This window comes from Bubalus bubalis, chromosome 3, assembly GCF_019923935.1.
Source record: "Bubalus bubalis isolate 160015118507 breed Murrah chromosome 3, NDDB_SH_1, whole genome shotgun sequence".
Lineage (NCBI taxonomy): Eukaryota > Metazoa > Chordata > Mammalia > Artiodactyla > Bovidae > Bubalus > Bubalus bubalis.
The window spans coordinates 15,120,775-15,145,487 of NC_059159.1; the positions used below are offsets into that span (position 1 = coordinate 15,120,775).

At 44.0% G+C, this 24,713-nt stretch overlaps 1 protein-coding gene across 4 annotated transcripts in view; it reads right to left on the reverse strand.

Annotated features, from left to right (window-relative positions):
• The window catches only part of MAP3K3 (mitogen-activated protein kinase kinase kinase 3), a 62,283-nt gene extending 38,398 nt beyond the window's left edge, over positions 1-23,885 (reverse strand). Inside the window, exons 1-4 of one of the 4 annotated variants that reach the window (XM_025279846.3) lie at positions 23,499-23,885; positions 15,540-15,661; positions 13,877-13,969; positions 4,417-4,457 (exon numbers count right to left, since the gene is read on the reverse strand). In XM_025279846.3, coding sequence (XP_025135631.1) covers positions 4,417-4,457; positions 13,877-13,969; positions 15,540-15,661; positions 23,499-23,502 — 260 coding nt within the window. In that variant the 5' untranslated portion in view covers positions 23,503-23,885. The remainder of the gene's footprint in view (positions 1-4,416; positions 4,458-13,876; positions 13,970-15,539; positions 15,662-23,498) is intronic. The other 3 variants (XM_025279845.3, XM_025279848.3, XM_025279847.3) reach the window with 3 other exon arrangements.
• Between the last annotated feature and the right edge of the window lie 828 nt (positions 23,886-24,713).

Sequence of the window (24,713 nt, forward strand, 5' to 3'; positions counted from 1 at the left end):
AAAAGTGACCATATCATAGGGGTCCAACCCAATACTTTAAAACTTATTTAAAACAGAAATAAACAAAGAGATAAACAGAAGAGAATATAAAAAATAAACTTATATGCATACTACATATGTACATGTATATAAGAAAATGTAGAATTAAAAAAATGTTGGCGTAGGGAAGGTCTTCCTAAGCATTATATAAAGTTACATAAAATACAGAAGCCAAAAGGAAGAAGACAAATTTGACAGCAACAATTTAAACTGCTGATGGCTGCAGCTTTTAAATTTGTCTGAAGTCTGAGAGGGTTATGCCTCCTGCTTTCTTTTTCCTCAGATTGCTTTGGCAATTTAGCCTTCTGTGGTTCCAAATGAATTTTAGGATTATTTGTTCTAGTTCTGTGAAAAATGTCATGGGTAAGTGATAGGTAAGCCATTGGATTTTCATGAAATCTGGTTGGCTCAAATCAGTGGGCATCATGAAAGTCATATCTAGAACTGAGCTGTTCAATACAGTAGCCACTAGCCACATGTGGCTATTTAAATTTAAATTGATTAAATTTAAAATCAGCTCTTTCAGTCCCATCAGTACATTCAAGTGCTCACTAGATACTGGAGAACACAGCTATGCTGCTGCTGCTGCTGCTAAGTCACTTCAGTCGTGTCCGACTCTGTGTGACCCCATAGACGGCAGCCCACCAGGGTCCACCATCCCTGGGATTCTCCAGGCAAGAACACTGGAGTGGGCTGCTATTTCCTTCTCCAGTGCATGAAAGTGAAAAGTGAAAGTGAAGTCGCTCAGTCGTGTCCGACTCAACAACGCCATGGACTGCAGCCCACCAGGCTCCTCCGTCCATGGGATTTGCCAGGCAAGAATACTGGAGTGGGGTGCCATTGCCTTCTCCGGAACACAGCTATAAGTCACCCCTTTTTATACCCAGGTCTACACATGCAGATCAAAAATATCTGGAACAAAAAAATTTTCCAGAAAGTTCCAAAAAAGCAGAACTTGAATATGCCCCATGCTGGCAACTATTTACATGGCATTTACATTGTCTTAGCTTTAGAAGTAATCTAGAGATGGTTTAAAGTATACACAAAGATGTACATAGGTTATATGCAAAGACTGCACCATTTCATGCAAAAGACTTGAGCATCCAAGGAGTTTGATATCCACAGGGGGCCCTGGAACCAATTTCCTCAGCTACCAAGGGATTTCTGCAGAACATTTCTATTAGAGCGGAAGTTCTACTGAACAACGTTGATAGGCTATTAGTATAATCCTTCACACAAAGCCTAATATCTCAGGGAGATAATTTCTCTATAACTTTTCCTTCATCTGTCACTACCTTCATTTCTGAAAATTATATTGCTGAATATATTAATTTATATTCACCAGGAAATCCATCCATATTGTAATCCTTATATTTTCCCCCCTCAAATCAACCATCCCAAGCATTAATCAGGTGCTATCTTTAAAAAAGAGAGAGAGAAAAAAGTAAGTGCTACCTAGATATGGGTTATCTAGATATGAGTGTTTGATGGATTCTTTAGAGAGAATACCTTTCTATTAATTCTTTTGTAATTAAGGAATTACTAAATTCCATAATAATTAATTCCATATCCCCTTCATCAGGACCTCAGCAACGGTTCAAAAGCCGTCCGCCTTTCAGAATAAAATACCAGGTCACTCAGATGTCCCTAACACAGTCAGAAAAAGATGAGGCTCAGAGATAAATTCTCCTGCGTCTGGCCTGGTGATGAACCATTTAAAACTTCCAAAACCATTTAAAAGCAGCCCAAAAGTCCGATCAAGGTCAAGAAACCAGGACTCCCAGGTTAGTTAAGATCTAAGCTGCCACCATCACCTTAAATAACTGGCATTTTCAGGCTAGTACTTCAAAGACGAGTCTAACACCCAGCACAACCATCCCCACCAGTTCAAAAGGCAGGTCCCTTTTGAACTGTGGCTGAGGTCCTGATGAAGGAGATATGATTTACTATAAGGAATAAATAGAAAGATATTCTCTCAGAAGAATCCATCAAACACACATATTTAGATAACTCATATCTAGGTAGCACTTAACTTTCTCTTTTTTAAAGACAGCACCTGATTAATGCGGGGGATGGTTGATTTGAGGTGGGAAGGGAATACAAGGATTACAATATGGATGGATTTCCTGGTGGATATAAACTAATACATTCAGCAGTATCATTTCCAAGGAGGGAGATCTTAGTCTAGAGTCCTCTTCTGCCCTCCTGAGGCTAAGAGGGAGGAAAGTTCAGAGTCTGATGCCCACCCATCCAAAGCAAAGGGAAACTCAGCCCACCAAAATGGATATCTGGCAATGACGAAGGGGAAAAGTCACTACTTCTTTCTTTCCTCTTCTGTAAATTCTAAGTCTATAAGAACCTACAACATTTAAATAGATACTGTTCCTAGTCCTGTAAAAAGTAAAGAAAGCCCACAGAAATATTTTCAACCAAATCTTTAAGATATGAAATACATGAAACCAGAGCTGTCTGGCACAGAGCAGCTTGAACATGGCTTCGCCACACAGACTTTATAAAGTCCTCAATTCCACACACAGTACACGAACAGTGAAACACCACGGCTCCAGAAAACAGCTCCATAAAAAGAGCATGCAGTTCTCAAAATCTTGATACCAACACTGCTGCTCAGGGCTTCAAAAGGCCATTCCTGCCTGACCACCTTAAATATTTGTGGTTTTGATCTGGCAGCATCTCTGAAACTAAACACACACACTTTCTCAGTGTAAGTCCGCTCACTGTAACTATATACCACTTAGGGAACAGGAATTCAGGAGAGCGTAACTGCGTAATTAGGCTCCAACACAATCCAGCCTTTGATTTCGTATCTACTTCTGAAAACTCTCAGCTGCTCTGAGTTTGGCAATCCCTCCAAAATCCAGTCTGGTCAGAAGTGTGAAAAGCAGCAACAATGAAGTGACAATTTAACTTCCGTGCTACTGGCAGGTCCTAGAACGAACAGCTGGGGACAGAGCTCAGAAAACCTTCTTCCCTCCCAGCCTGGAACAGCCCTAGAATTTACCTAGCGGCAGCAGGCAGGCTCTGGCTCTGCAGACAGCCCTTTGCACAATGTTTCCACCTCTGACCAACTTGCAGGCTTCTGAATGTATCTTTTTAAGGAAAAGCAGAGCCACAGATCTCCAGGGCTCCAGAGCTAGTTTGAGAGTGGGCTGAAAGATGCCAGCAGCAGAGAACTTTCAGGACAAAAACCTTTGAAGGCACTTAAGGTCCTCTGGGGGCTTCCCCAGTGGCTCAGCAGTAAAGAGCCTGCCTGCAATGCAGGAGCCAAAATAGATGTGGGTTCGATCTCTAGGTCGGGAAGATCCCTTGGAGAAGGAAATGGCAACCCACTCCAGTATTCTTGCCTGGAGAATCCCATGGACAGAAGAGCCTGGCAGGCTATAATCCATAGGGCCACAAAGAGCTGGACACGACTGAAGAGACTGAGGACATATGCGAGGTCCTCTGGTGACTGGTAAAATAGGAGGGTCTTACCCTCATAGGTGTGCTCTTTGCCCTCCAGATGTTCACAGTAAAGGAAAAAGGGCAGGGCAGTTATCAGTGAGGGAGAAAGGCAAAGAGCAAGAAACAGATACTGAAAAGCATGCTTGTGCATATACATGCTACATACATGTATACAAAGTGTCCCAAATATCCCCTGACCAGAGTTCTATATGCTTTCTTAAAGATTTTCCTTAAAATAACTTGGAAATTAAATGAAGTCATATTTTTCTCCACTGAGAACTTCTATCTTGACTTCCTACAAAAACCTTAACATTGACAATGGGAAAAGGATACAAGGGTTTGTAACAGTACTTTCACTTCCCCAAGGTAAGATACAGAATGCAGACTGAGAATTCTCTCTATGTCCTCAAATGAGCTGAAATCTTTCACAATTGAGGGACTTAACGCAGCTTCCCATGACCTACAGACGTTTTAAAGAAACTTCCAATTCACCCAACATGACCCCTGATGTGGACAAAACCAGGGACACTCTTTCAGGACAGGAATGGCAGCACGTCACAGGAGAAGCCTCCTCTCCCTCTGATGCCCACAGCTGGCACAGGGTCAGCATGTCTGGAAGCTATGACTCAGTGGAGCTGGAGCCCTGACTTCCTCCCCCAGCACAATGGTGGACCTCACAGCAGCAGAATAAGAGCAGAAGGGTAAAACATTAGCAGTTGATGCTTTAAGACCAGAAACAAGGTTCAGTCAATATGCCAAACCAAGCATGCAACATTCCCCTTTATGCCCCGTCAACCCCATTACCCAGCCAGGGACCCCACACGAATCACTCCAGGGAGATGGCTCCCACAAGCTGCACGCTTTCTGAGAAATGGGGCACAGCTGACACAGCCACTCATCGGAAGGCAGACTTACCGCCTTTCCCCGTTGTGCTCAAACTTGATTCTGACGTCACTCTGCCAAAGAAAGGATAGACAGGTTAGCGGGTTTTCTGGCCTGTGTCACTCCTGCCCCACCCAGGTAGCCTCCGGCAGCCCTTCAGCAACATTAGGCAGCATCCCTGAAGGCTCCCGTTGGAGCTTCTCTGCCCTGACAGGCACTCCTGTCACTGAGTTCTAACCTCTGGGGCAACAAAGGTCTTGGGACAAGAACCCTCAGGGTTGCCCAGCTCAGGAGATCTGCTCTGACATGTCATCTCTAAGTTCACAAGCTCTATTTCCACAACTGGCTCTGGAGCTGCTCCCACTATGTCACCACCAGGATACCATTCCTTCTCGGCTGACATAACTAAAAAGAAAAAGAACTCTTCATAGTGATAATTCTAGCTATACGACCACAACCAAGTTACTTATCCTCTATAACTCAGTTCTTCCATCTGCAGAATAGGGCTAAATACTTAACTCACAGAGTTGTTATGAGAACTAAACAAGAAAATGTAAGTAAAATACTTAATACACAGTAGACATGCAATAAATGGTTGCCACTGGTACCAATGATTTCCACTATCCTATCACGGCTGCCCTAAGTGGGAGTAGAGTGGCACCCTGGACAAATACCTTATAATTGCCCCCAGTTTTAGCCTAGATGACCATCAGGGTACCCTATAAGCTCTGGGAGAACAGGGATCATGCCTCTCTTAATTCCGTAGCTCCAGGGACAAGCAAACGTAATGGTATATAATGTTTGTGCTTAACAATATTTGTTAAATGAATTCATTGACTGAAAAACACAGAGTTGAGTATAAGTATCAGAAACAAGAGAAAGAAGGGGTGTTAGAAGGTTAAGGAACAAATCAGGGAGGAAGAGATACTATAAAGGTCAAACAAATAACTTGAGGGAGTTAGAAATGACAGGAAAAGAGAAGAGATAATACAGAAGAACAGGTACAAGGGAAAAAGAAAACTAAGATTGTCAGGAAACCAACAAGCAATAGAGATAAAGGTAAGAAAGAGTTCCTAGTCAGTGAATGAAAATAATACTGAGACAGACCAAAGACTGTGGCTTTGAAGAAAGAAGAGGGTTTCAGGACATCTGAAGATGAAGAACATAGAGCAGGCAGAGAAGATGACAGAAAAAGGAGAAAGCTGAAAGGTGGGGTAGGTGCACAAAGGACTTCCCCTTTCCAGGAGATGGGAGGGCTAGAATTCTCTCCAGTCAAAGGAACTAGACTGATGATTCTAACTTGCACTCTACAAATTTACACTCTAAAGACTCTAATTACACTCTAAAAACCCCTAAAAGCTTTTGTTTATGTATATGATATCTATAGATATTTGCCTTATTACAAATTAAAACTAAGAAAACTTAAATTTTATTCATCTAAAAATAATTTAAAACCATTATGTGTTAACATAAACACATTTTAAAAACTGTATGTTTTTTAAAAAGTGAAGTGAGATGGAGTGCCCTGGTGGCCTAGTGGTTAGGATTTGGCACTTTCACTGTGGAGGCACAGGTTCAACTCCTGGTCAGGGGAGTATCCTCTATGCCATGAAATGCGGCCAAAATACTGGGGGGAAAAAAAAGAAAGAAAAAGTGAAGCAAGAGAGTGGGAAACTCTTTAATGCATGGCTTCATAGGAGACAGCTGGGTTCTCTGATCAGCTTCTGCTTTCAAACTGTTGGGATAACATGTATCATGTAGCCTCTGGAAAACTCTACTGTACTTTTTTAAGAGTATGAGGGTGAAAAGGGCAAAGAACATCTTAGTACTATTATGAAAATAGTTTTAACCTGAGGGACACCCGAAAGGTTCTTGGGAACCTGCTAGGGGACCCAGAACACACCTTGAGAGTCACTGAATTAAAATATAAGAATACAGCCTCTAACCCACTATTTTAAAGTCAAGGAAATGGAGGCTTAAAGAGCTGCTGCTGCTAAGTCGCTTCAGTCGTGTCCAACTCTGTGTGACCCCATAGACGGCAGCCTACCAGGCTCCCCCGTCCCTGGGATTCTCCCCAAAAATTCACATACTAAACAGTGGACAGCAAAGCTCCCTGGAGTAACAGGCCTGCACTGTGACAGCTCTTCAAAATACAGCCCTGATACAGCCCACTCACCCTTCGATTTAACATATGAACCACTTTATCCATTACCAATAATATGACAATAGCTGACATTTATAGAGCATTTACTATGTACTACGCCTTGTTCTAAGTATGTTACATGCATCAATTAAACTAACCCTCACAACAGGAACTCCTACGATCCCTATTTTACAGGAGAAACTGAGTTACAGTGAAGTTAAATAAATTCTCTCAAGATCATAATGCTTTAAAAGAAGCCTAAATAGGCTACAAGGAGAAGGCAATGGCACCCCACTCCAGTACTCTTGCCTGGAAAATCCATGGACGGAGGAGCCTGGTAGGCTGCAGTCCATGGGGTCGAAAAGAGTCGGACACGACTGAGCGACTTCACTTTCACTTTTCACTTTCATGCATTGGAGGAGGAAGTGGCAACCCACTCCAGTGTTCTTGCCTGGAGAATCCCAGGGACGGGGGAGCCTGGTGGGCTGCCGTCTATGGGGTCACACAGAGTCAGACACGACTGAAGCAACTTAGCAGCAGCAGCAGCAAATAGGCTACAACTTAAGTGTTACACAGGCAAGGGAGGTTTATTTTACTCACAGATGCAGGGCCTCAATGGGAACACTGAAAGAAAGAAACTATCACAGGATCTTCTGAAACCTTACTTTTCAGAACTCATGGAGGAGGTGAAGTAATAATGGAGTCAGCATCAGATCGGGTGGTGACCGCGGGAAGCTATGAGGGCTGGGGAACCAGGAGGGGAGGCTCTGGCTGAGGCTGTGCATGGTTGGAGGTGAAGAAGGTGGAATGGGAAGGCAGGGTGCTCCACCTGGTCTGCATTCTAGGTGAGAGAGACTGTGTGCGAGTGTGAGCGTGTAAGATGGAAAGATGCGCCACACCGCAGAGGAAGTTACGCGGCTTCAAGGTTTTATGAGTGACAGCAGTTTTGCCACTGTCTTCCTTTTCTCCTTCCCCTGAAGTTCCCATGGGAAGGGCCTTCCAAAGCACAGTGTCTGCATCATGCTGCCGCGCTCGGACATGCCACCTCCAGCTTCCCATACTGTCCAATTTCACACCAGCTCTAGAGGACCCCAAGTCTCCACCACAGTTTGCAGTCTGTCTGTCCCTACAGGTAGGGTGCCATGCCTTTCACCTACAACATTATTAGTTAAGTCCCCTACATACCAATAAGTGCCGTTCCAAGAGCACATTCGTAAGTTTGATTTGTTCAAGTCCAACAAAGTTAGCCTAGTTACCCAACTAACACAATCAGTTATATAGTCTGTACTGTAGTAGGTTATACTACTTTTCACACAAATAATGTAAAAAACATAAAATATAAACATTTTTAATCCTATAGTACAGTACCTTGAGAAGTACAGTAGCACCAGCTACATCACCGCTGCTTTTACACTTGTTTCTGCACATCCTGGGCTTGAAATAAAGCTACTATACTACTGTACACAGGACTGCATAGCACACGAAAGCACAGCCGCCGGTAGAGGATGCACGTGCGCGACAAGGTACGCCAGGCATGTGAACTAACTTACATGACTGAACATGGGAAGGCACATTCGCATCTTTGAAAGCTCATGACTTGAAGGTTCATATGTGGGGCACTTAAGATATTCAGATGCACCTACGAAGGAACTCCCTCCGTCCCTTATGTGGGACTAAAGGAACTAAATTTATTTCATGATGGGACATAATCCAAATGCTATTTGATGTGAATTCAGTCAGAAAGGGAATTAAACTTTTGCCTCAAACCGCAAATCACTCCTACTCAAGACTAACCTAGCCTGTGATTAGCAAGCAGGGTAAACAAAGACGCCCAGTCTTCTGAGTCCTGTGTCTGATGTGGCTACAGCATTTCCAGAGCAGGATGCAGGCCCATGACTGGTTTCCATGTACCACATGGTGTGCCCAAATCTGCCAAGTTCCTAACCCTGGGTTTCCCCTGTCAGGGCTGACTAGAACAAGCCATGGACAAGAAAAGAAAGTTCAGCTAAAGCTCTCTGGATTCGACTCCTTCCTGCCACCGTTCTCTGTGTCCCTCTGAGGCATTTCGCATTGGTGGCTGTGTCCTCCTTGCCTCTGTGACTCTGCTCAACCCAGGGAACCTGGCACCACTCTAACCACTTCTGCTTCTTTGCTGGTTCCTCTTCCTCGTGCCTTCTCCCACCCCTCCCCTCAACACGTGACTGTGCCTCAAGGTTTGAACTTTTGGCCTCTGGATTTCTCTCCTTCTCTTCACTTCTTCTCCTCGGTAGGAATTAAAAAATCAGGTCACCTCTAAATAGAAGATTCCCAAATCTCTATGTCCAGCCCCAGCTTCTCAAGCAAAACGTCATCCATCTGCCATGTAAATGAGGCAGGTAAGTCATCGTAAGGAATGGAACACTCGAGTCAAGTTGTCTGCTTCAAACGCTGGCTCTATGACCTCCCCATTATAACCTTGAACATGACTCTCTGTGACCCAGTTTCTTCATCTGCAAAGTGAAAACAGTGGCAATCTGTCTCGTGGAATTATCAAAATAATTAAATGAAATAATTGGGGAAAGATATGAGAAGAATACTTGATACACATGTTCAAAAAATGATAATACAGGTCCATTTTCCTTTAGCCAAACCCTTGGAGCCAAAAGTGTTTCAGGACCGTGGTATGTGTTATGTACATTAAGTGATGCCCTTCTTGGGAGAGGGTAACAGGTGGCGCTCCCACGGCAGAGGCAGAACACACACAGACACTTTGTGCCCTCCTCTACACTGCTAAGCCTCTCCGGAAGTTAGTTTGGGGCTTTGTAACTAGTTCTGACAAATAGCTGGGGACAAAGTTGAGTTCTGCACTCTCTTCCTTGGCAGCCACATGTTCCAGGTCAGAGGAGCCACCCTCAATCAGGGTCCTGACGTGGCTGTGGGGAACACTGTCGCCTCCTTCCCTGTACTGGACACAGCCGTACAGTCACTGAGATTTACCTGTTAACAGCAAAAGTCAGTTTCTGTTTTGAAAAGTATGAATATTCACAATAAGTGCAATAAATAAAGACTGTAAATAGCCCTGTGTCCATTCAGGCCAAGTTTTGCTGCCAAATGAGTTTGCCGGAAATTTTAAAATACATAAATTTTAAAAAGTACCTTTTAGTGTTGACAGTACTCTTTGGATTTCAGAACTGCAAAGCAGTGCACACACATACCTGCACACACAATCTCAGTCTTTCGCTATAATTGCAAACTCAACCTAATCATGTGTCTGAATCAGCTACCCTCCCTCACTAGTCCCCCTGCTCAGTGGTGCCACTTATAACACTGGCTACAGGCTCAAACCTTTGAGCTCCGCTTGATTCGTTCCCTCTTTTCCCTTTCTCAGCGGATGGCAAGACCCTGCTCTCCCCTCCAGAGACTCCCGGATGAGACTGCTTCCCATTCTCTCAGTCCTCACTCGCCTCGAGTCCCTTTCCCCTCCTGAACTCCTGAAGCAGCCTCTGCCCTTCTCAGCTCCCCTCTTCCAGTACGTTCTACATGCCTCCACAGTCTCAATCATCTTAGCCACTGCTTTCATTACATCCCTTCTTTATTCAAAAAGTAATCAGCGATACCCATGACCTATGGAATAAAGTCTAAGTTATTAACTATTATTCAAAGCCCCCTGGAACTTATGCTTACTTAATCATCTCACATTGTTTGTTCTCAAAGGGAACCCTCTCTCCAGCCAGCTCGATGCCCGCCTATTTCCTGAAATACGCCATATGCATCCCTTCCCCTAGGCCCTTAATGATGCAGTCTCCCACCGTGGAGTGCTGCATTTCCTCCTCTCTACCTGACTAAACTCCTACACATCCTTCATTGCTTGGCTCTGGTGCCACCTTCTCCGGAAATGACTCTGTGACTCCTCTGGCCCAAGTTCTGGCCCACCTTTCACTTTCCTGGCCGCCTTCACCTCTCAGAATTTGTACCATATATTTAGGCAGTCACATCCTACCTTAGTTTCTTTTTTTTCACATGTTTCTCACTTATAATAAGACTGCATGATTCCTAGGGTACAGGGAATATAACATATTTCTTTTGTATAAGAAGCTTGAGTATAAGCTCACGTTGAACTGAATGGAGAGATGCCACAGCTGCTGAGAAAAAAGCACTGGTACAAAAATTCAGGCCTAGGGAGGTTCAAGTCCCCGGCCCACCAGAGCCAGTGTGGCAAAAGGAAGAGTAAGAGCCATAGCCAGAAGGCAGTGCAGGCCTCCAGGCTGGGCTACAGTCTGGGAACAGCATACGGGCAACAGGAGTGATCAACAATACCAAACTTAAGTAGAAAAGACCTTCTCAAAGTCTGAACTCAACAACTGAACATGTAATCCAAGAAGATTCTCAAGAACTCAAAAAAAAAAAAAAAAAAAATCAAAGTGTTTATTAAACAAAGGTCTGTGAACCTCTGACCTGGCAAAGGCCCCCATGAGCCAGTATCTCTGGCACCCTCTCTCTGATTCTGTAGCACTCCCATTCCCCCACATTGCTATGTACCTTTGCTGGCTCCCACGTCTTTGGCACTGGAGTCCTTATTTTGCCAAAGATAGTAAATAGATGAGAAGAAAAGAGCACCAAAAATAATTTTATTTGTGTGACTCAGAGAAGTCCTAAGAGATCAGTGGAAGAGGTGATTATAAAGCAACCGTCTTCCCTGCCCCAGTTCTTTCTCAGTCCGAAGTCCTAGCACTGTGCAAGGCATTCAGTGAGGATGTGAATAAATCAATGATGAAACGGTACATTCATTATTTACTGCTACTTAATTAAATACCACAGAAAAGGAAGCTTCTTACGAAATAGAATGTGAGACTTGTACACTGCATTGTGTTTTATTTTCAAACTAGCCAGCCTATCTTATCAATAGCTCTTGAAAGAGAAAGGAAGTCCTGAAGAGTCAGGTCTATCACAGTAAAAGCAAAAGACAGTCCTCTCAGTCCCTGACCCTGCTGGCAGAACAGCTCCTAGAATTCTCCTCCTTTAGCGCTGATACCAAGAGCCTGCCCTTCTGGTGCCTGCTATGAAGAAAACAACTTTTTCATTCTCAAGTACCAACTAGTGAACATCTCCGTTCAAGCCTCTACCTACCTCTGTGATAAGATTCAAGGGAAACAGGAATCTGTGGTAATAAGGATTCTATTTCTTTCTTCACTGGGATTTTCATATGCTAGGTTAGCTGCAGAAGCCTGCAAAGGACCATCTGATTGATAGTAATGTCAATCCAATAAAGGCAGAAAACCTTAACCTTTTCAGCTCCATGAGAACAGAACTGACACAGTCACTACTGCTTTACACCCGTACCTTGTGTTCCAATGTATAAAGTGCTTTATATTCTATGAGCTCACAACTTCCAGAGGTAAACAGAAAAACTGAGGATCAGAAAGGTCATCAGACTTACACATGGTAAAACTGTGACCAGGGGTCAGAAGACCTGGGTTGCTTCCTGGCTGTACTTAAAACCTTTGCATAAGCACTGTGAGAATTTTTAAAGTATAACACACATGCTTATATTGTTGTTATTGTTGTTAATTGTCGTTGTTGACAGCACTCTCCAAACTGTAAAATTCCACGTTAATGGACTATTAACAACTCAATGACTTCTGGGCCAGTGCTCCTTTCAGGACACTAAGCTGTCAACTTGGAGAAATAGCACCTGTTGCTAAAGCACTGCAAGTGATGACTTCTAAAGAGTCTGCACATTATGCCCTACAGAGCCATCTATGGGCCCCAATCACACCTAGGGTGAGCCACACCGATCCAAAAATGTGCAGCCACCTCTAACCAGGCGGTAGGCTTCCAGGGACCTAATGGGAAAACACAAACCGCCCAGATACTAACTCCTAGCAAATAGGTGGATAACCAAGCACGTCATGCCCCTGTACTTCCACAGCTGCTCAGAACACTTAGCTGTTCTCAAATCATTCTCTTTTCTCAATTAATCGCCTAGTTTGTTTACTCAGGGAGGAGGATGTCTGAAGTCTTGCCAAGCAGAGATATTAAATTAGGCTTTCCCATTCTTCCAGGCCTCAGTCCCAAACAGTTCTGTCAGTGAAGTCCCAGCTCCCGTGGCATTCCTTGCTGTGCCAAGCCTGAGCCCCAGGAGGCTACCATTCTCACTCTGAAGCGCTGCTTGCCCCTACGAGCACCAATCTATCCCCACACAAACCACCTTTCCTACTGGCCAAAATACGTGGTTTCTTTCAACAAGGACTCTGCAACCTGAATCTTTAGCCCAGTGTGACATTTCTTAGACCAATTTGGCATCGCTTAGCCATTTAAATTAGGTTTTTGATCTTTCAGTCCTCTCTCCTCCTAAGCATGGACCTTCTGGCAGAAGTGGTAATGAGAAAACTGTTTATTCCTATCCCAGGCCCAAGCAAACAGAAGCAAGAATTTTTAAAAAGGGAATTCACTTTGTAAACTGTAAAGTCCTACAGTAACAAACTATTAACATCTCAAGACTCTTAGGCTGGGCTCTTTTCATTATATCAGGCTGTAAACACTTGTCCCCTCAACTGCTCTCACCACCCCCGTCTTACCCCATCTCACACTTCCTCAGAAATGCATTCACTAAGACGTTCTTTCTCCTTCTGCTTTCAGGATTTTGCTGAAGAATATTTCTCCTGGTCAGAAGCTGAACATCTGCTATACTTCCCAGAAGAGACCACTCTACAACCTTGACTTTATTAACAGCAGAAGCTAGTCTGATATTTTCATTATCCTTTTACCTAAAGTTAGCATAAAACTTTGAGCTTCAATTTCTAAACAGCCATGATAGTTCCACAGCTTCACATTGTCCCCAGAACCCCATGCCCCTGGATTAGACTATTAGATAGGTTTCCCACTGATGAGTTTATCACAATGTGTAGAAACCCATGAACTCATGGCCAGTCCATGGAGGATGAATGTACACATCTCCAAGGATGTACTCAATTTCTTGCCCAACAAATCAATAGTCCCTTATATAAAGTTGTGCTATGACCATAGCCAATAGCCACATGTTGCTATTCAAATTTAAAATAATTAAAACTGAATAAAAATTTAAATTCAGTTCCTCAGTTGCTCAACAGCTACGTATGGCCAGTGGCTACTACATGGGGCAGCACAAATATAGAACGTTTCTATCACCACAGAAATTTACTGTTCAGCAGTGACACAGGCTGCTTATGAATAATATTGTTGTGAGAAACGGTAACAGAACACAGGTAATGAGTAACCAGTGCTGCCTACAAATCCACTAAAACAATTTGTCCAGGATATGAATTCCATACACTTCCAGCACTGCAAGATTTAGAAGCACATCTCAGCTTTAATGGTGATTTTATTCCTTACCAAAAACTTCTTTTTCTCACTGGCCCCTGCACATGAGCTTGTTGTGACTGTGGGGCTGTTCAGAAGGGCTGAGCTGCTGCTGTTGTGCTTTTTCTTTAAAAACAAAAAAACTGAGGTTAATAATTTATATCCTTCATGCTGCAGAAAAAGTCTGATGATATTCAAGTAAACTGTGGATCCAAATAGCTAGTATCTCTTGTTAAGATTACTTCCTGAGAGTAGTCAATCTTTTTCACAGGCTTCTACTTCTATAACCACTGCCTTCACTCCAAGAACACGGCAGTAGGCACAGTAAAAGATCAGCATTTTCTAATAGTAGCTTTAGTATCCTCTAAGCAGGATTCCTAAACAGTAACAGACCACTTCACTCCTCGGCTGGGTTCTTTCGGGCATTCCAACTCAAGAAAGCTTCCCCTTTTCACCTACTAACTGATATCCACGCTAACAGTCCCATTTGGAGAAGGATCAGCTGACTGGAGCAGCATTAGCAAGCACACTCCACATAGGAAGACAGGAAGGAAAGTGAGGTCATTAGGCTCAAGCCTGGGGGAGGGGATTCGCTTCTGGTAAAATGCTCCTTCCAAAAGCAGCTTTGAATAGAAATGTTACAGCAAGGGAGAACCCACACAATCAGAATAATGTATGAAAGCAGTTCAAGAATGGGCCCTATTCTGTTGCTCCCCCAGTTCTATAAGGTAACCACAAAAAATAAAAGCAGCTCTCTAAACTATTCCTTCCGCTATAACTGAAACAAAAGGACTTAGGGTCCCCAGTTTTCCTAAAGGCAGGAAATACTCTGGGACGTTACATCTAGCAGACCTCAGACAGAAAAAGTTTCAGCTCCTTCTACTTTCTCCAGGAACCAACAGTGCTTTTGAAGAATTGGTAGACAAGGTGCATATGAGGAGAGAGAAGGTCAGCTGACAACCAAGAGAACCATAGGAAGAAATCATCAAACAGACTGAACACAACCCTCTGATGCCTACTAGAAGGAAGGCTCCCCCTCACGCACACCTCTCTGCTGCCAAAGGACCCAGGAAACAAGGAGGTCAGCAACACTGAACAGAAGAAAGTTCTCAACAGTGCACAAGCTGAAATGTTAACAAAATAGAAACTGTTTTCCTAAGAAAGCACACAGCTCTCAATAAAACAGGCACTCTCAATTACCTGAGTTAAGGAGGGGAAACAGCTGTAAATAACAATAATAACAAAATCACTCATTCTTACCTTCAGAATATATGATGTTTTATTAAATATATTTCCCTTCCTAATTACATTTAAATAAACTAAAATCAATTAATTCTTCCTGAGAATATACTGTTTAAAGACCTTCTAAGCTAGAGATCATGCATCTGGATAAAATATTTGCCAAATGATTAGTAAAGGAAAAATTCAATGAATACTGTCCCCATAATTAGCAAAGAAATTACTCTTATTCTCCACAAATGAAATACTATTTACAAGGTCAGAGGCACAAGGCACTGGGACTCCAGATCATGACCCATACCTGTGGGTACACATCACTCACCTACCATTCAACAGACTGTGAGAGGAAGGGGCCAACAGCATTTAAACCTGTATTAGAGTATCACTGGCTTCTCACACATTTCCCATCTGAAACTCATCCCCAACAAAGTTAGTTAACAGCCACAGCTGCACACACCTGCCTATTTGGGTGACCCGTGTCTTTGCTCTTCATGGTCTCATATCCAGGCACCCGGGGACGTCGGCTCATCTGGAGGGCCACCAGGTCCTTCATGATTGAGTTCAATGCCTCCTGCTCGTCTGCAAAAAAAGAGAGCACATGGGCTAAGACACTTTAGAACAGATCACAAAAGAATGTACTTTCACAAATTGTATGACTCATACTCAGGGAGTTTTGCCCAGGTGAAATGACAGACCCTGTAACTAAATGACATAAATTTTCTATCTGTGAAAAGAGGATAACTGAGATCAGACTACGGCAAATTGAATTTTAATAGATTCTAACAGCTCTCCAATCAGATTTCTGGCAGCAGTATCTACCTATTCACTGGGAGCGAGAGAGGTACTCAAACAAACCAATTCTTCCAGTGCCAGAGAAACTCAACCAGGAAAAATAGATGAAAAGTTGGAGTGAAGTGAAGAACAACACAGCACAGTGTAGCAGGGAACTGAGTAGAAAGATGAATTCACGGAGAATCAATTATGAGACAGAATCAGTCACAGACCTATTCTTCAAGTATTGTAGAAGAGCATATTTAAAAGGTACCAAGCAAGGCTGCTGCTTTGAACAGAAGTGGTATCACAAGCCTAGCCTTTGAATGCCCCTTCTCAACTCTTTACAAGTTTACAGGCCTTCTGCTTCCCACAGGGAAGTCGAAAGGCAGTTCTATTGTTTTTCTTCCCTAACCAAGCAAGCAGTGCATTGTCTCTGCCTTATTGGTATTACTTTTAATCCCCCTTTCTTGAAATAGCATAGAGCACTAGAGTTCTCATGCATTGAAGACAACTGGCCAAAACCGAGAACCTAAAACCAGGCCAATTCCACGTTTTGCCAAATTCTCCCAGGTCCTTCAAGAGATCCTTGTCCACTCAAATAGCAGTGGGAGGTTGAAAATAAACAGGTCTGTTGATCTGCAAAGAAACATGAGGAATGAGTTGTTATACTTGCTTTCATGACAAGTGAGTCACTTACAGACTTGGGGCACACCTTAAAAGAAGCAAGCACAAGACTCCACCCATAGAGTGTGCCTATCTTCTGCCCTTTATCACTGTCCCTTGAAAATATTCTAATACCCTGTGTACAGGAAAGACCAGCATGAAGCATAGGAAGTAAATGGCATCATCTGCCTCTCCCCTTGTCCTGGACCAAATCTGCTCAGGTGCTCTACTTGCCCTCTGAGGAGGTGCAGGAAGGAAGGAGAAGGGTACCCATGAAGAGATCTCTGCCTGCTCAGAAAAGTAAAATTAGATTCAAGACTTCTAAGAAAAACACCATTAGAGTAGCTTCCTTACTAATTCCACTTCAAAATACACACAAAAGTAAGAGTGATACAGTTGTAGTACAAAAAGAAGGAAGTAAATGAGGTAACGAATGAGGACGAAGCAGGTATTTACACAAAGACACTTATTAAAAAATTAAAACTCATACATCCCATCAATTATTTTATTTTTTCTCACAATTTACCTGTAGGTTCCTTAAAAAGAACTTGCTTGGTTTTTGTTTTTTAACCTCCAAACCAAGATTTTAAAACTAGAGTATAACACCTAAACTAGAATGACTGGCTTATATACATATAATATAAATATACTCATTTATATTGGAGAGGGAAATGGCAACCCACCCCAGTATTCTTGCCTGGGAAATCCCATGGACAGAGGAGCCTGGTGGCTATAGTCCATGGGGTCGCAAAAAGTCGAACACGACTGAAGCAACTTAGCATACACACGTGCACTTATATTACATTTAACATAAATAATTAAATATATATGTATAAAATTATCGGACCAACTATAATAGTAAATGAGGGCTTCCCAGGTGGCTCAATGGTAAAGGATCTGCCTGCCAATGCAGGAGACGCACGTTCAACCGTGGGTCAGGAAGATCCCCTGGAGGAGAGCCTGGCGGGCTACAGTCCATGGGGTCTCAAACAGTCAGATACGACTGAGCGACACATGCACGCACTTCACAGTAAACTGGGATCACTATGATTATGACTAGATGGCACTAGATGGGTGCTTTCTGAGGAGCATCCACTGATAGTCCTAACAGCAGAATGCACGTGATTTTCAATATCAAGGAAACCAGCCTTAGAACTGAGAATATTTGTGTCAACTCAGATATTGAAACAAAATGGATGTGTATATTCACACACAGATACACACATGCTTTTCAAATCAAATCTGTGACAAGTATGACTCGAGAAATTGTTTCTAATTCTGTATAAGATGATGCTATTATAAGAGCTGGTTTATCAGGTTGACAAATTCTGTTTCCAGGAAGCTAACCAATTCCTGGCATTACTTAACGGATAAACTTGTTTGGTAGTTCCAGCGCTGAGAACACACTGGAGGAATGGTTTGGCTCTATCTCCTGGAATCCAGGACAACCGACACAGTGAAACACAGTTATAGAATCTGCTGTTGTGTCAGAGTTGCATACATTTCTAGAGGCAAACCGGTTCTTAAACTGATACTTCAAACTGAGGAGATGGATAGACGGGAAGCACATCAAGTGGTTCTTTCAGGCATTTCTTCCTGGATTGGGATTTTAACTGAATTATCTGTGCTACCGTATGCATTCCTTAAAAAAAAAAAAAAAAATTAACAAATAGCTTTCTTAGAGTGCAGCAGTTATATGGACCTTGGAGTCAGAAAGACTTGGGTTTTAAGGAGCCCTTAGACAAATCATTTATTCTCCCTAAACCTCAATTTCCTCATCTGTAAAATGCACATAATAAAAGTATATCATTACACAGAGCTGCTGTGAGACTTAAGAGGGGAAAAAAAAAACCTTACAAATTATTCCTCATGGTACCTAATGCTGAAAAAATGCTGGCTATTATCATCATCAATGGGGAAAAAAAGGTTAATGGGAAAAGACTGGAGGCCACAGTCTATCCTAATACTTAATTTTATTTTAGAATTTTTATTAATCATTAACAATAACCATTTACTGACTACCTAGAAAGATACTTTCAGATACTCAAACTCTAGGCGTAAAAAGACAAACAACACACATACAAGGTTATGCAAATAAAGAGACCGAATTAGACAAGATACAAACCAGAATACATAAACACATGCGTAAAAAAGTTTTTTTACAACGTGAGTAGCAAGGGGTTATATAGATAATTTCACAGAATAAAGATTTTTTCAAAAAAGAAAGCTGTTCCAGCTATGGATGAGAGCTTTATAAATGAACTGAGGAAGACAAGGGACGTGAAAGCAAGTGAACAGCGGAGGAAAAGAGAAGAGGCTCAGGGACTGATCCTGAGTGAATACTCACGCCAACAAGAAGAGTAGGAAGAAGATGTGCCAGCACAGACGTCTTCAAGAGAACTACAAACAGACAGACAAAAGTAACGCAACAGAAGCTAAGACCGCAGAAGAGCAGGGGCAGGCAGGTCCAACAGGGTAACAGAGGCAGAAACATCTTGACAGGGAATCGAGAAGCTGAAGATTGGAAGTAGCGGAAGTCAATAATTCCTTTATGAACTTTACACGTGAACAAGTTGAGGCAGAGGTAAGAGTATGCTATAACCTTGAAAAGATTTCCGAAGGATGGGGGTGGTATGACACACTTCAAAGTTACCAGAAAGAAGCACAAAGGAAGAAGTTAACTCTAGAGATTAGGGGGTTAAAGATCTAGAGGTGAGGAATATTCATAGGGAAAAAAAAAAAAAAGAAGGGCTCTATGAAACAGGGTTTACAATCCAGGCTTAAAAAGTGGAAGCTCTGTCAGCAGTCTCAAGCAGATAGCTATCCGTAATTATTCAGCAGCCAGTACTTTTTCTTCTGATATCCTGACCTAAGGCATGGGGGCTGCCAGGCAAACACGCTCCTCGCTCATTAACCCCAGCAGGAAGTCAGTCACCCTTCCAGACTGAGCTATTACTTCTATCTAAAAGTAGGGTCTTAAGGCACTCCCGTTTATGAATTCCCTTGGCTAAAACCCCAGAAAAGTTTCCAGAAGCAACAAGTCATTGGATAAACACTGTTGTCCTGCATGATGCCAGACACTCTTCTTCCCATACGTACAACTCCCAAATTTAATCTCTGTTTTCATTTAAATGATTTCTTCATCTTGACAATGCTCTCTCTACTCTATCCAACTGTGTCAGATCATCTGATCACACTGCTCACTCTGGAGATCCTGTGCTTCAGTGTCTGTGAGTCTGATTTTACTGCCTTACTGTTCATGACATGTTACATACCCGCACGGTTCTCCTCCATCCTGTCCATCTGGGCAAACATCATCTCCTAGTATAATAAGCATAAGCAAAAAGGTCTGATCCTCAATTCATAACAAACATTTTTCCTTTTTCCTTCAAGGCCCTGGTTGAAAACTGTGCTAGATTGCAAAGTCAAATTCTGGGGTTTATTTTTCTGTTTCTGTGATATAAGAGTCCTTCAATATTAGTTGATGACTTAAAATTTAAAAATACATATTACAAAGTAAGCTATTGTTTCCTCATAAGAATCCATACATCACCATCATATTTTATTTTAAGTTAATGAAATTTAACCTTTGAGGTCTGAGGACTATAGGATAATGTATGTCAATCGCAAAACTACAGAATTGATCTCTCCCTCCAATGTATCTTTACAGTTTTGACAAGGTATCTATAACACCACTTATTTGTTTATACGTTTCTGGTTCACCTTACCTAACTATAACTTCTTAAATACAGAATAAATACATATACAGGGCCATGTACTGTATCTGACACAGAAGAGATGTTCAATAAAAGGGGCAAAGGAAAAATGGATAACTTAGATAGTCAGAACCAAGAAAACTGCTTCTTATCCTGTGTATTTCACTAAGTTATGCTCAGCTGGACTGATACTTACTTTTTATAAATGCCTAAAATCAGTTTTAAAGCCAACCATAATTTTTTAAAACATCAGAAGTCTAGTCGTAACATAGCCATGTTGAGTCATTAAACTATGATCCCAATTTCAATTAACAAACAGTTGCCAACTATTTAGATCTACACAGGCTGTCAGACTCTAGCCAAACTGAATTGAAATTGGTGTAACTGGGAGCTTCCAACAGCCTTGAAACAATGATTCTGACTTCAAACCAAGTTATCAAACCAGAACCACACCATCCTAAATCCTACACTCAGTTCACGTTCCTGTAATGTTTCCAAGTTGTTACATATTTTTCAGTAATACTTCTCACCAAATTTTAGATTGCATTTATAGAGCCCAAGTAAGCACTAGCAAATTAATCTTAGGTGTAATTAGCAGCATTTGCCACTATAATTACTAAAACCAGGAGGGAATTTTGGTGTGACCAAGAAAAAACGACCAGTCAATTTTCAATTTTTTTTATAACCACATAATATCAAAGCCAAAAAAAAAAAAAAAAAAAAAGGCCAAAAACAAACAAAAAGAGTATTTCCTATTATTTACAAGGATAAGTGTAATTTCCACTAGAAAGTTACTGGGGCTAACTGCCAGTATAAAATCTGACCTGTTTTCATTACCAACCCAAGCTGTCAAACAAGCTTGAGTCTGGGGCTTAGAACAGCTCAGGAAAATATGACTGTTAACCAAGGAACCTGAAGGGCAGGGACTCAAATTAGTTTTAGTCCTTTCCTCGCTGGGCTGAAGTTTAACAAGTATAATAAAATATTAATAAGTCTATGTTTCTCCCTTATTACCCCTTGAACTTATTTAGGACTACATGAGGCAACTAACACATGCTAACCCGGGAATCTGACTTTTCATCATTTATATCACCAAAATGGAAACCAGTACTTGAGAGAGAGACTCCGTGTGTGTTTGTACATACACCCTTGCTGAGCCCTATACAAAGCAAACTGAAGGTCAGGTTCTAAGAGAATTCAGGACTAGTTCTAAGTGCATGTCAAGGTCATCTACTTAAAAGAAAGTGAGAATGGTATGAGGGAAGAGTGGTGAAGAAAGCCAGGCAGGGGTTCTTAAACCAGCCTGTCTGCCGATTAATACACTGCAGCCACCAGGCAAGTTCATTTTCCCCTCACTGTCTCACTTTCTTCATGTAAAAACTGACATGGGAACAAATGAGAAGATATTGAGTTTTTGGTCCTTTTTCCTTTGGGGCTCTGGACCCTATCCACATAGTTCCTTTGCTCCCCATCATTGTCTCTCCATATGCTCACACATTTCAACTTTTTGAAATTTCTTGAAATGTGAAAACAGGCTGACCTCATTTTATTATTAGGCACGAAATGTAGTCAACATATCTGGACACTGATTTAGCAGTCAAGAAAGTGAAAAATAGGAGGTCTGCACACCCTTAAGTATCCACACTCTCCTTTGGGATTTAAGCCTGTCCCCGCAGGATAAAAAGGAAAGACTGATTAGAAAGATGATCACAAATGTAGGTTCACAAATCAATTCAAAGATTTAGTGTGATCATCAAATTCCAGAGCATAAGATAATTGTGTGAAACCTGGGGAGGACAAGAATTATGTGCCCCATTTACAGTAAATGCTCAATGAGTATTTGTTGAATGAGGTATTTATTCAATAAATACCAAGCCTCACTGAGTTCATCTTCTGCTTACTGTCACAGACTTTGCCCAGAAAAGCAAGCACTTCTGAAATAAAGCATGGGAAGGAAACAGCCCAATAAATGAAGGAACCCATTCCTTACTGTAGAGGGGCAGCACGGAACAGAACAAGGCAATTCATTCAAAGCCAGTGTAAAGATGGGCCACAAAAGATTATCTGCCCAATGTGACACAGCAAACACTTATCCTTCTACAAAAACGACTTGACCTTGCCATAGGGCAAAGCAAACATTGACGTTCCCTCTTCACAGATGGAATCAGTGGCTGTGCAAATGATCCCTTAACTGAAGCTTACCCCTTGATTAATTAGGACAATACCAAATACTTTGCAAAACTTGCCACTGCAGACAACTGTATCAAAATAACTGATCCAACAAGAGAAGCAAAGTACATCGAACATGTTATTGCTACTTAATCTACTCCAATAGTCGTCTGCTAAATTACCACAAAGGACATGAAATATAATTCAGTTCAAATGCTGCGTGTGGAAGACATTAAAAGCGTTCCTTAGACTACATCTTCACAACAGAAATTGCAACTATCGATTAAAAAGGAAATGATTTCATAGAGATTCTTTTGTGTAGTGAATGTTTCTCTCTTTCAAAAGTTACATAATTTCAGAGAGACTGCTAGATTAAACTAATGGATGTAAAACACTGCAACGAGATTTTTCCAAAAGTAGGATGTGTATTATCACTGGCAGCCGATTCCTAAACCTCAGCAATCTGCCTGCAGCTCGCATTTCTCAACCGCGCGGTTGATAACAGTGATTGCCATTTTAATCACCTCCCAGCCTGTCTCCCCGCACGCCCTCCCCCCTGCGCTGGGGCGCGCACAGGGCTCGAGAGCAAGCCCCGGGAACTCTCACAGGCCGGCCTGTGTGAGCAAAGGGAAGGAAATGACACAGGCAGGAAAAAAAAGCAAATCAAGGAAAAGACACAACAGCAGCTAGGCCTGCACCAGCCTCCAGCCCGGGCCCCACACTGCGCTCGCGCTCCCCCGCCCTCGGGCTCGGGGTCCCGCTCGCTCGGCCCGGAGCGGGTTGCTCCGCCGAGCACCGGCCCTCGACCCGCCGCCGCTTCCTCGGGATGTGCTGGTCGCGCGGCCCGGAAAGAGGCGGCCGAGTGGGCTCTGCGGGCCGGGGCCGCCCTTGAAGGCCGGGGGAGCCAGAACCCCCGCCTGGGCCGCGGAGCCGCTAAGCCGCGAGCGGGGCGGGCGGGCGCCGGCGGTCCGCAGCCCCGGCCGGGCGGGCTGTCCATGCCTGTCAGGCGGCGGCCCAGGGTCCTCCTCCCCTCAGCCCGGGGCGGGGCGACGCGAAGCAGCGCGGGCACAGGCCGGGGCGGTGGCGACACTCACCCATGGTGGCGATGGCGGCGGCGGCGGCTCCGGCCCGAGTGTCACCTCCGCAGCCGGAGCTGCATGCCGGGGGCCCGGGCGGCGGGGACGGCAGCGGGCCTGGCTCCGCGCGGGGGGCGCGGGCTGCGCTCGGGGCCCCCGCCGCCTCCCCAGGCTCCGGCTCCGGCTCCGCCCGCGGCCGGGCGCTGTGGCATGGGCAGGGTGGCCCGCTACATCCCCGGCGCTCCTCGGCTCGGCCCAGCCCGGCCTCTGCGGCGCCGCTCGGCCCGCCCGACCGCCAGTCCTTCAGTCCCGAAGTCGTTCCGTCCGGCCGTCGTTCTCCACCTCAGGAACGCTCCGAAAAACAAACCGCTGGTCGCGCAGCTCGCCCCCCTGTCTGTCACTCACCCCAGCACCCGCCAATCCTAGCCAGCCGCTGGCCCATGGTGCCACCCCTCACTCACTTCACCAGCCAATAACAAGGAGGAAGTCGCTGCCCCCGCCGCCCCTCCTCCCCCAGCTCTCTCCAACACCCTAACTCTCAGCCGCCAGCTAATCAACGGCACCCCTCGATGAACCAATCCCGCCTACTCTCGCTGGATGCCAATAGGCGAAGCCAAAGCAGTTTCGGAGGGTTGTCTACCCTCTGCCAATCATCCGAACAGCTCCCGGTTCACTCCGCTGCTAGCCAGTCACGTACAGGGCTCTGAGCACCCTCCTCTGCGCATCCCTCGCAGACTTGCCCGCCCTCTCTCCCCGGGAGGTGTGGGTTTTTCCAATCACAGCTCGCGCTTGGGGCTCCGCCCACATTCCCACCTCCTGTCAGTCACCCAAGTCTCGGCTGGCGCGCAGGCTGGCGCGCGGGCTGGCGCGGTTCCCCGCCGGCTACTTTGGGGCTGGAGTTTAGGAAGACGTTTGGAGGGGCCCCATTGCCTCCCGCCCTTCCAGCTCTCCGCGGTTCCTGAGGCTGACGTCCTGCCCCTCCGTGTCCCCACACCGGCGCGTAATAAGCGGGGAGGGTTCTGGCTCTGAGCGCTTCCCGGCGTGTGGCCACCTCTGCCGCCGGACCCCCAAGCAAGTCCTCCGGTCCAGAGACTGCGCTTGCCGGGAGGCAGGAGCGGTTTACCACTGCCTGCCTTTTCCTGGGTCTCAACAGCCACACACCCTAAGGGGCTGGGGTAGTGCCGGGAAGTGGGTCCTAGGAATCTGCTGGCCAGGGCCGAAACCATTAAGTGA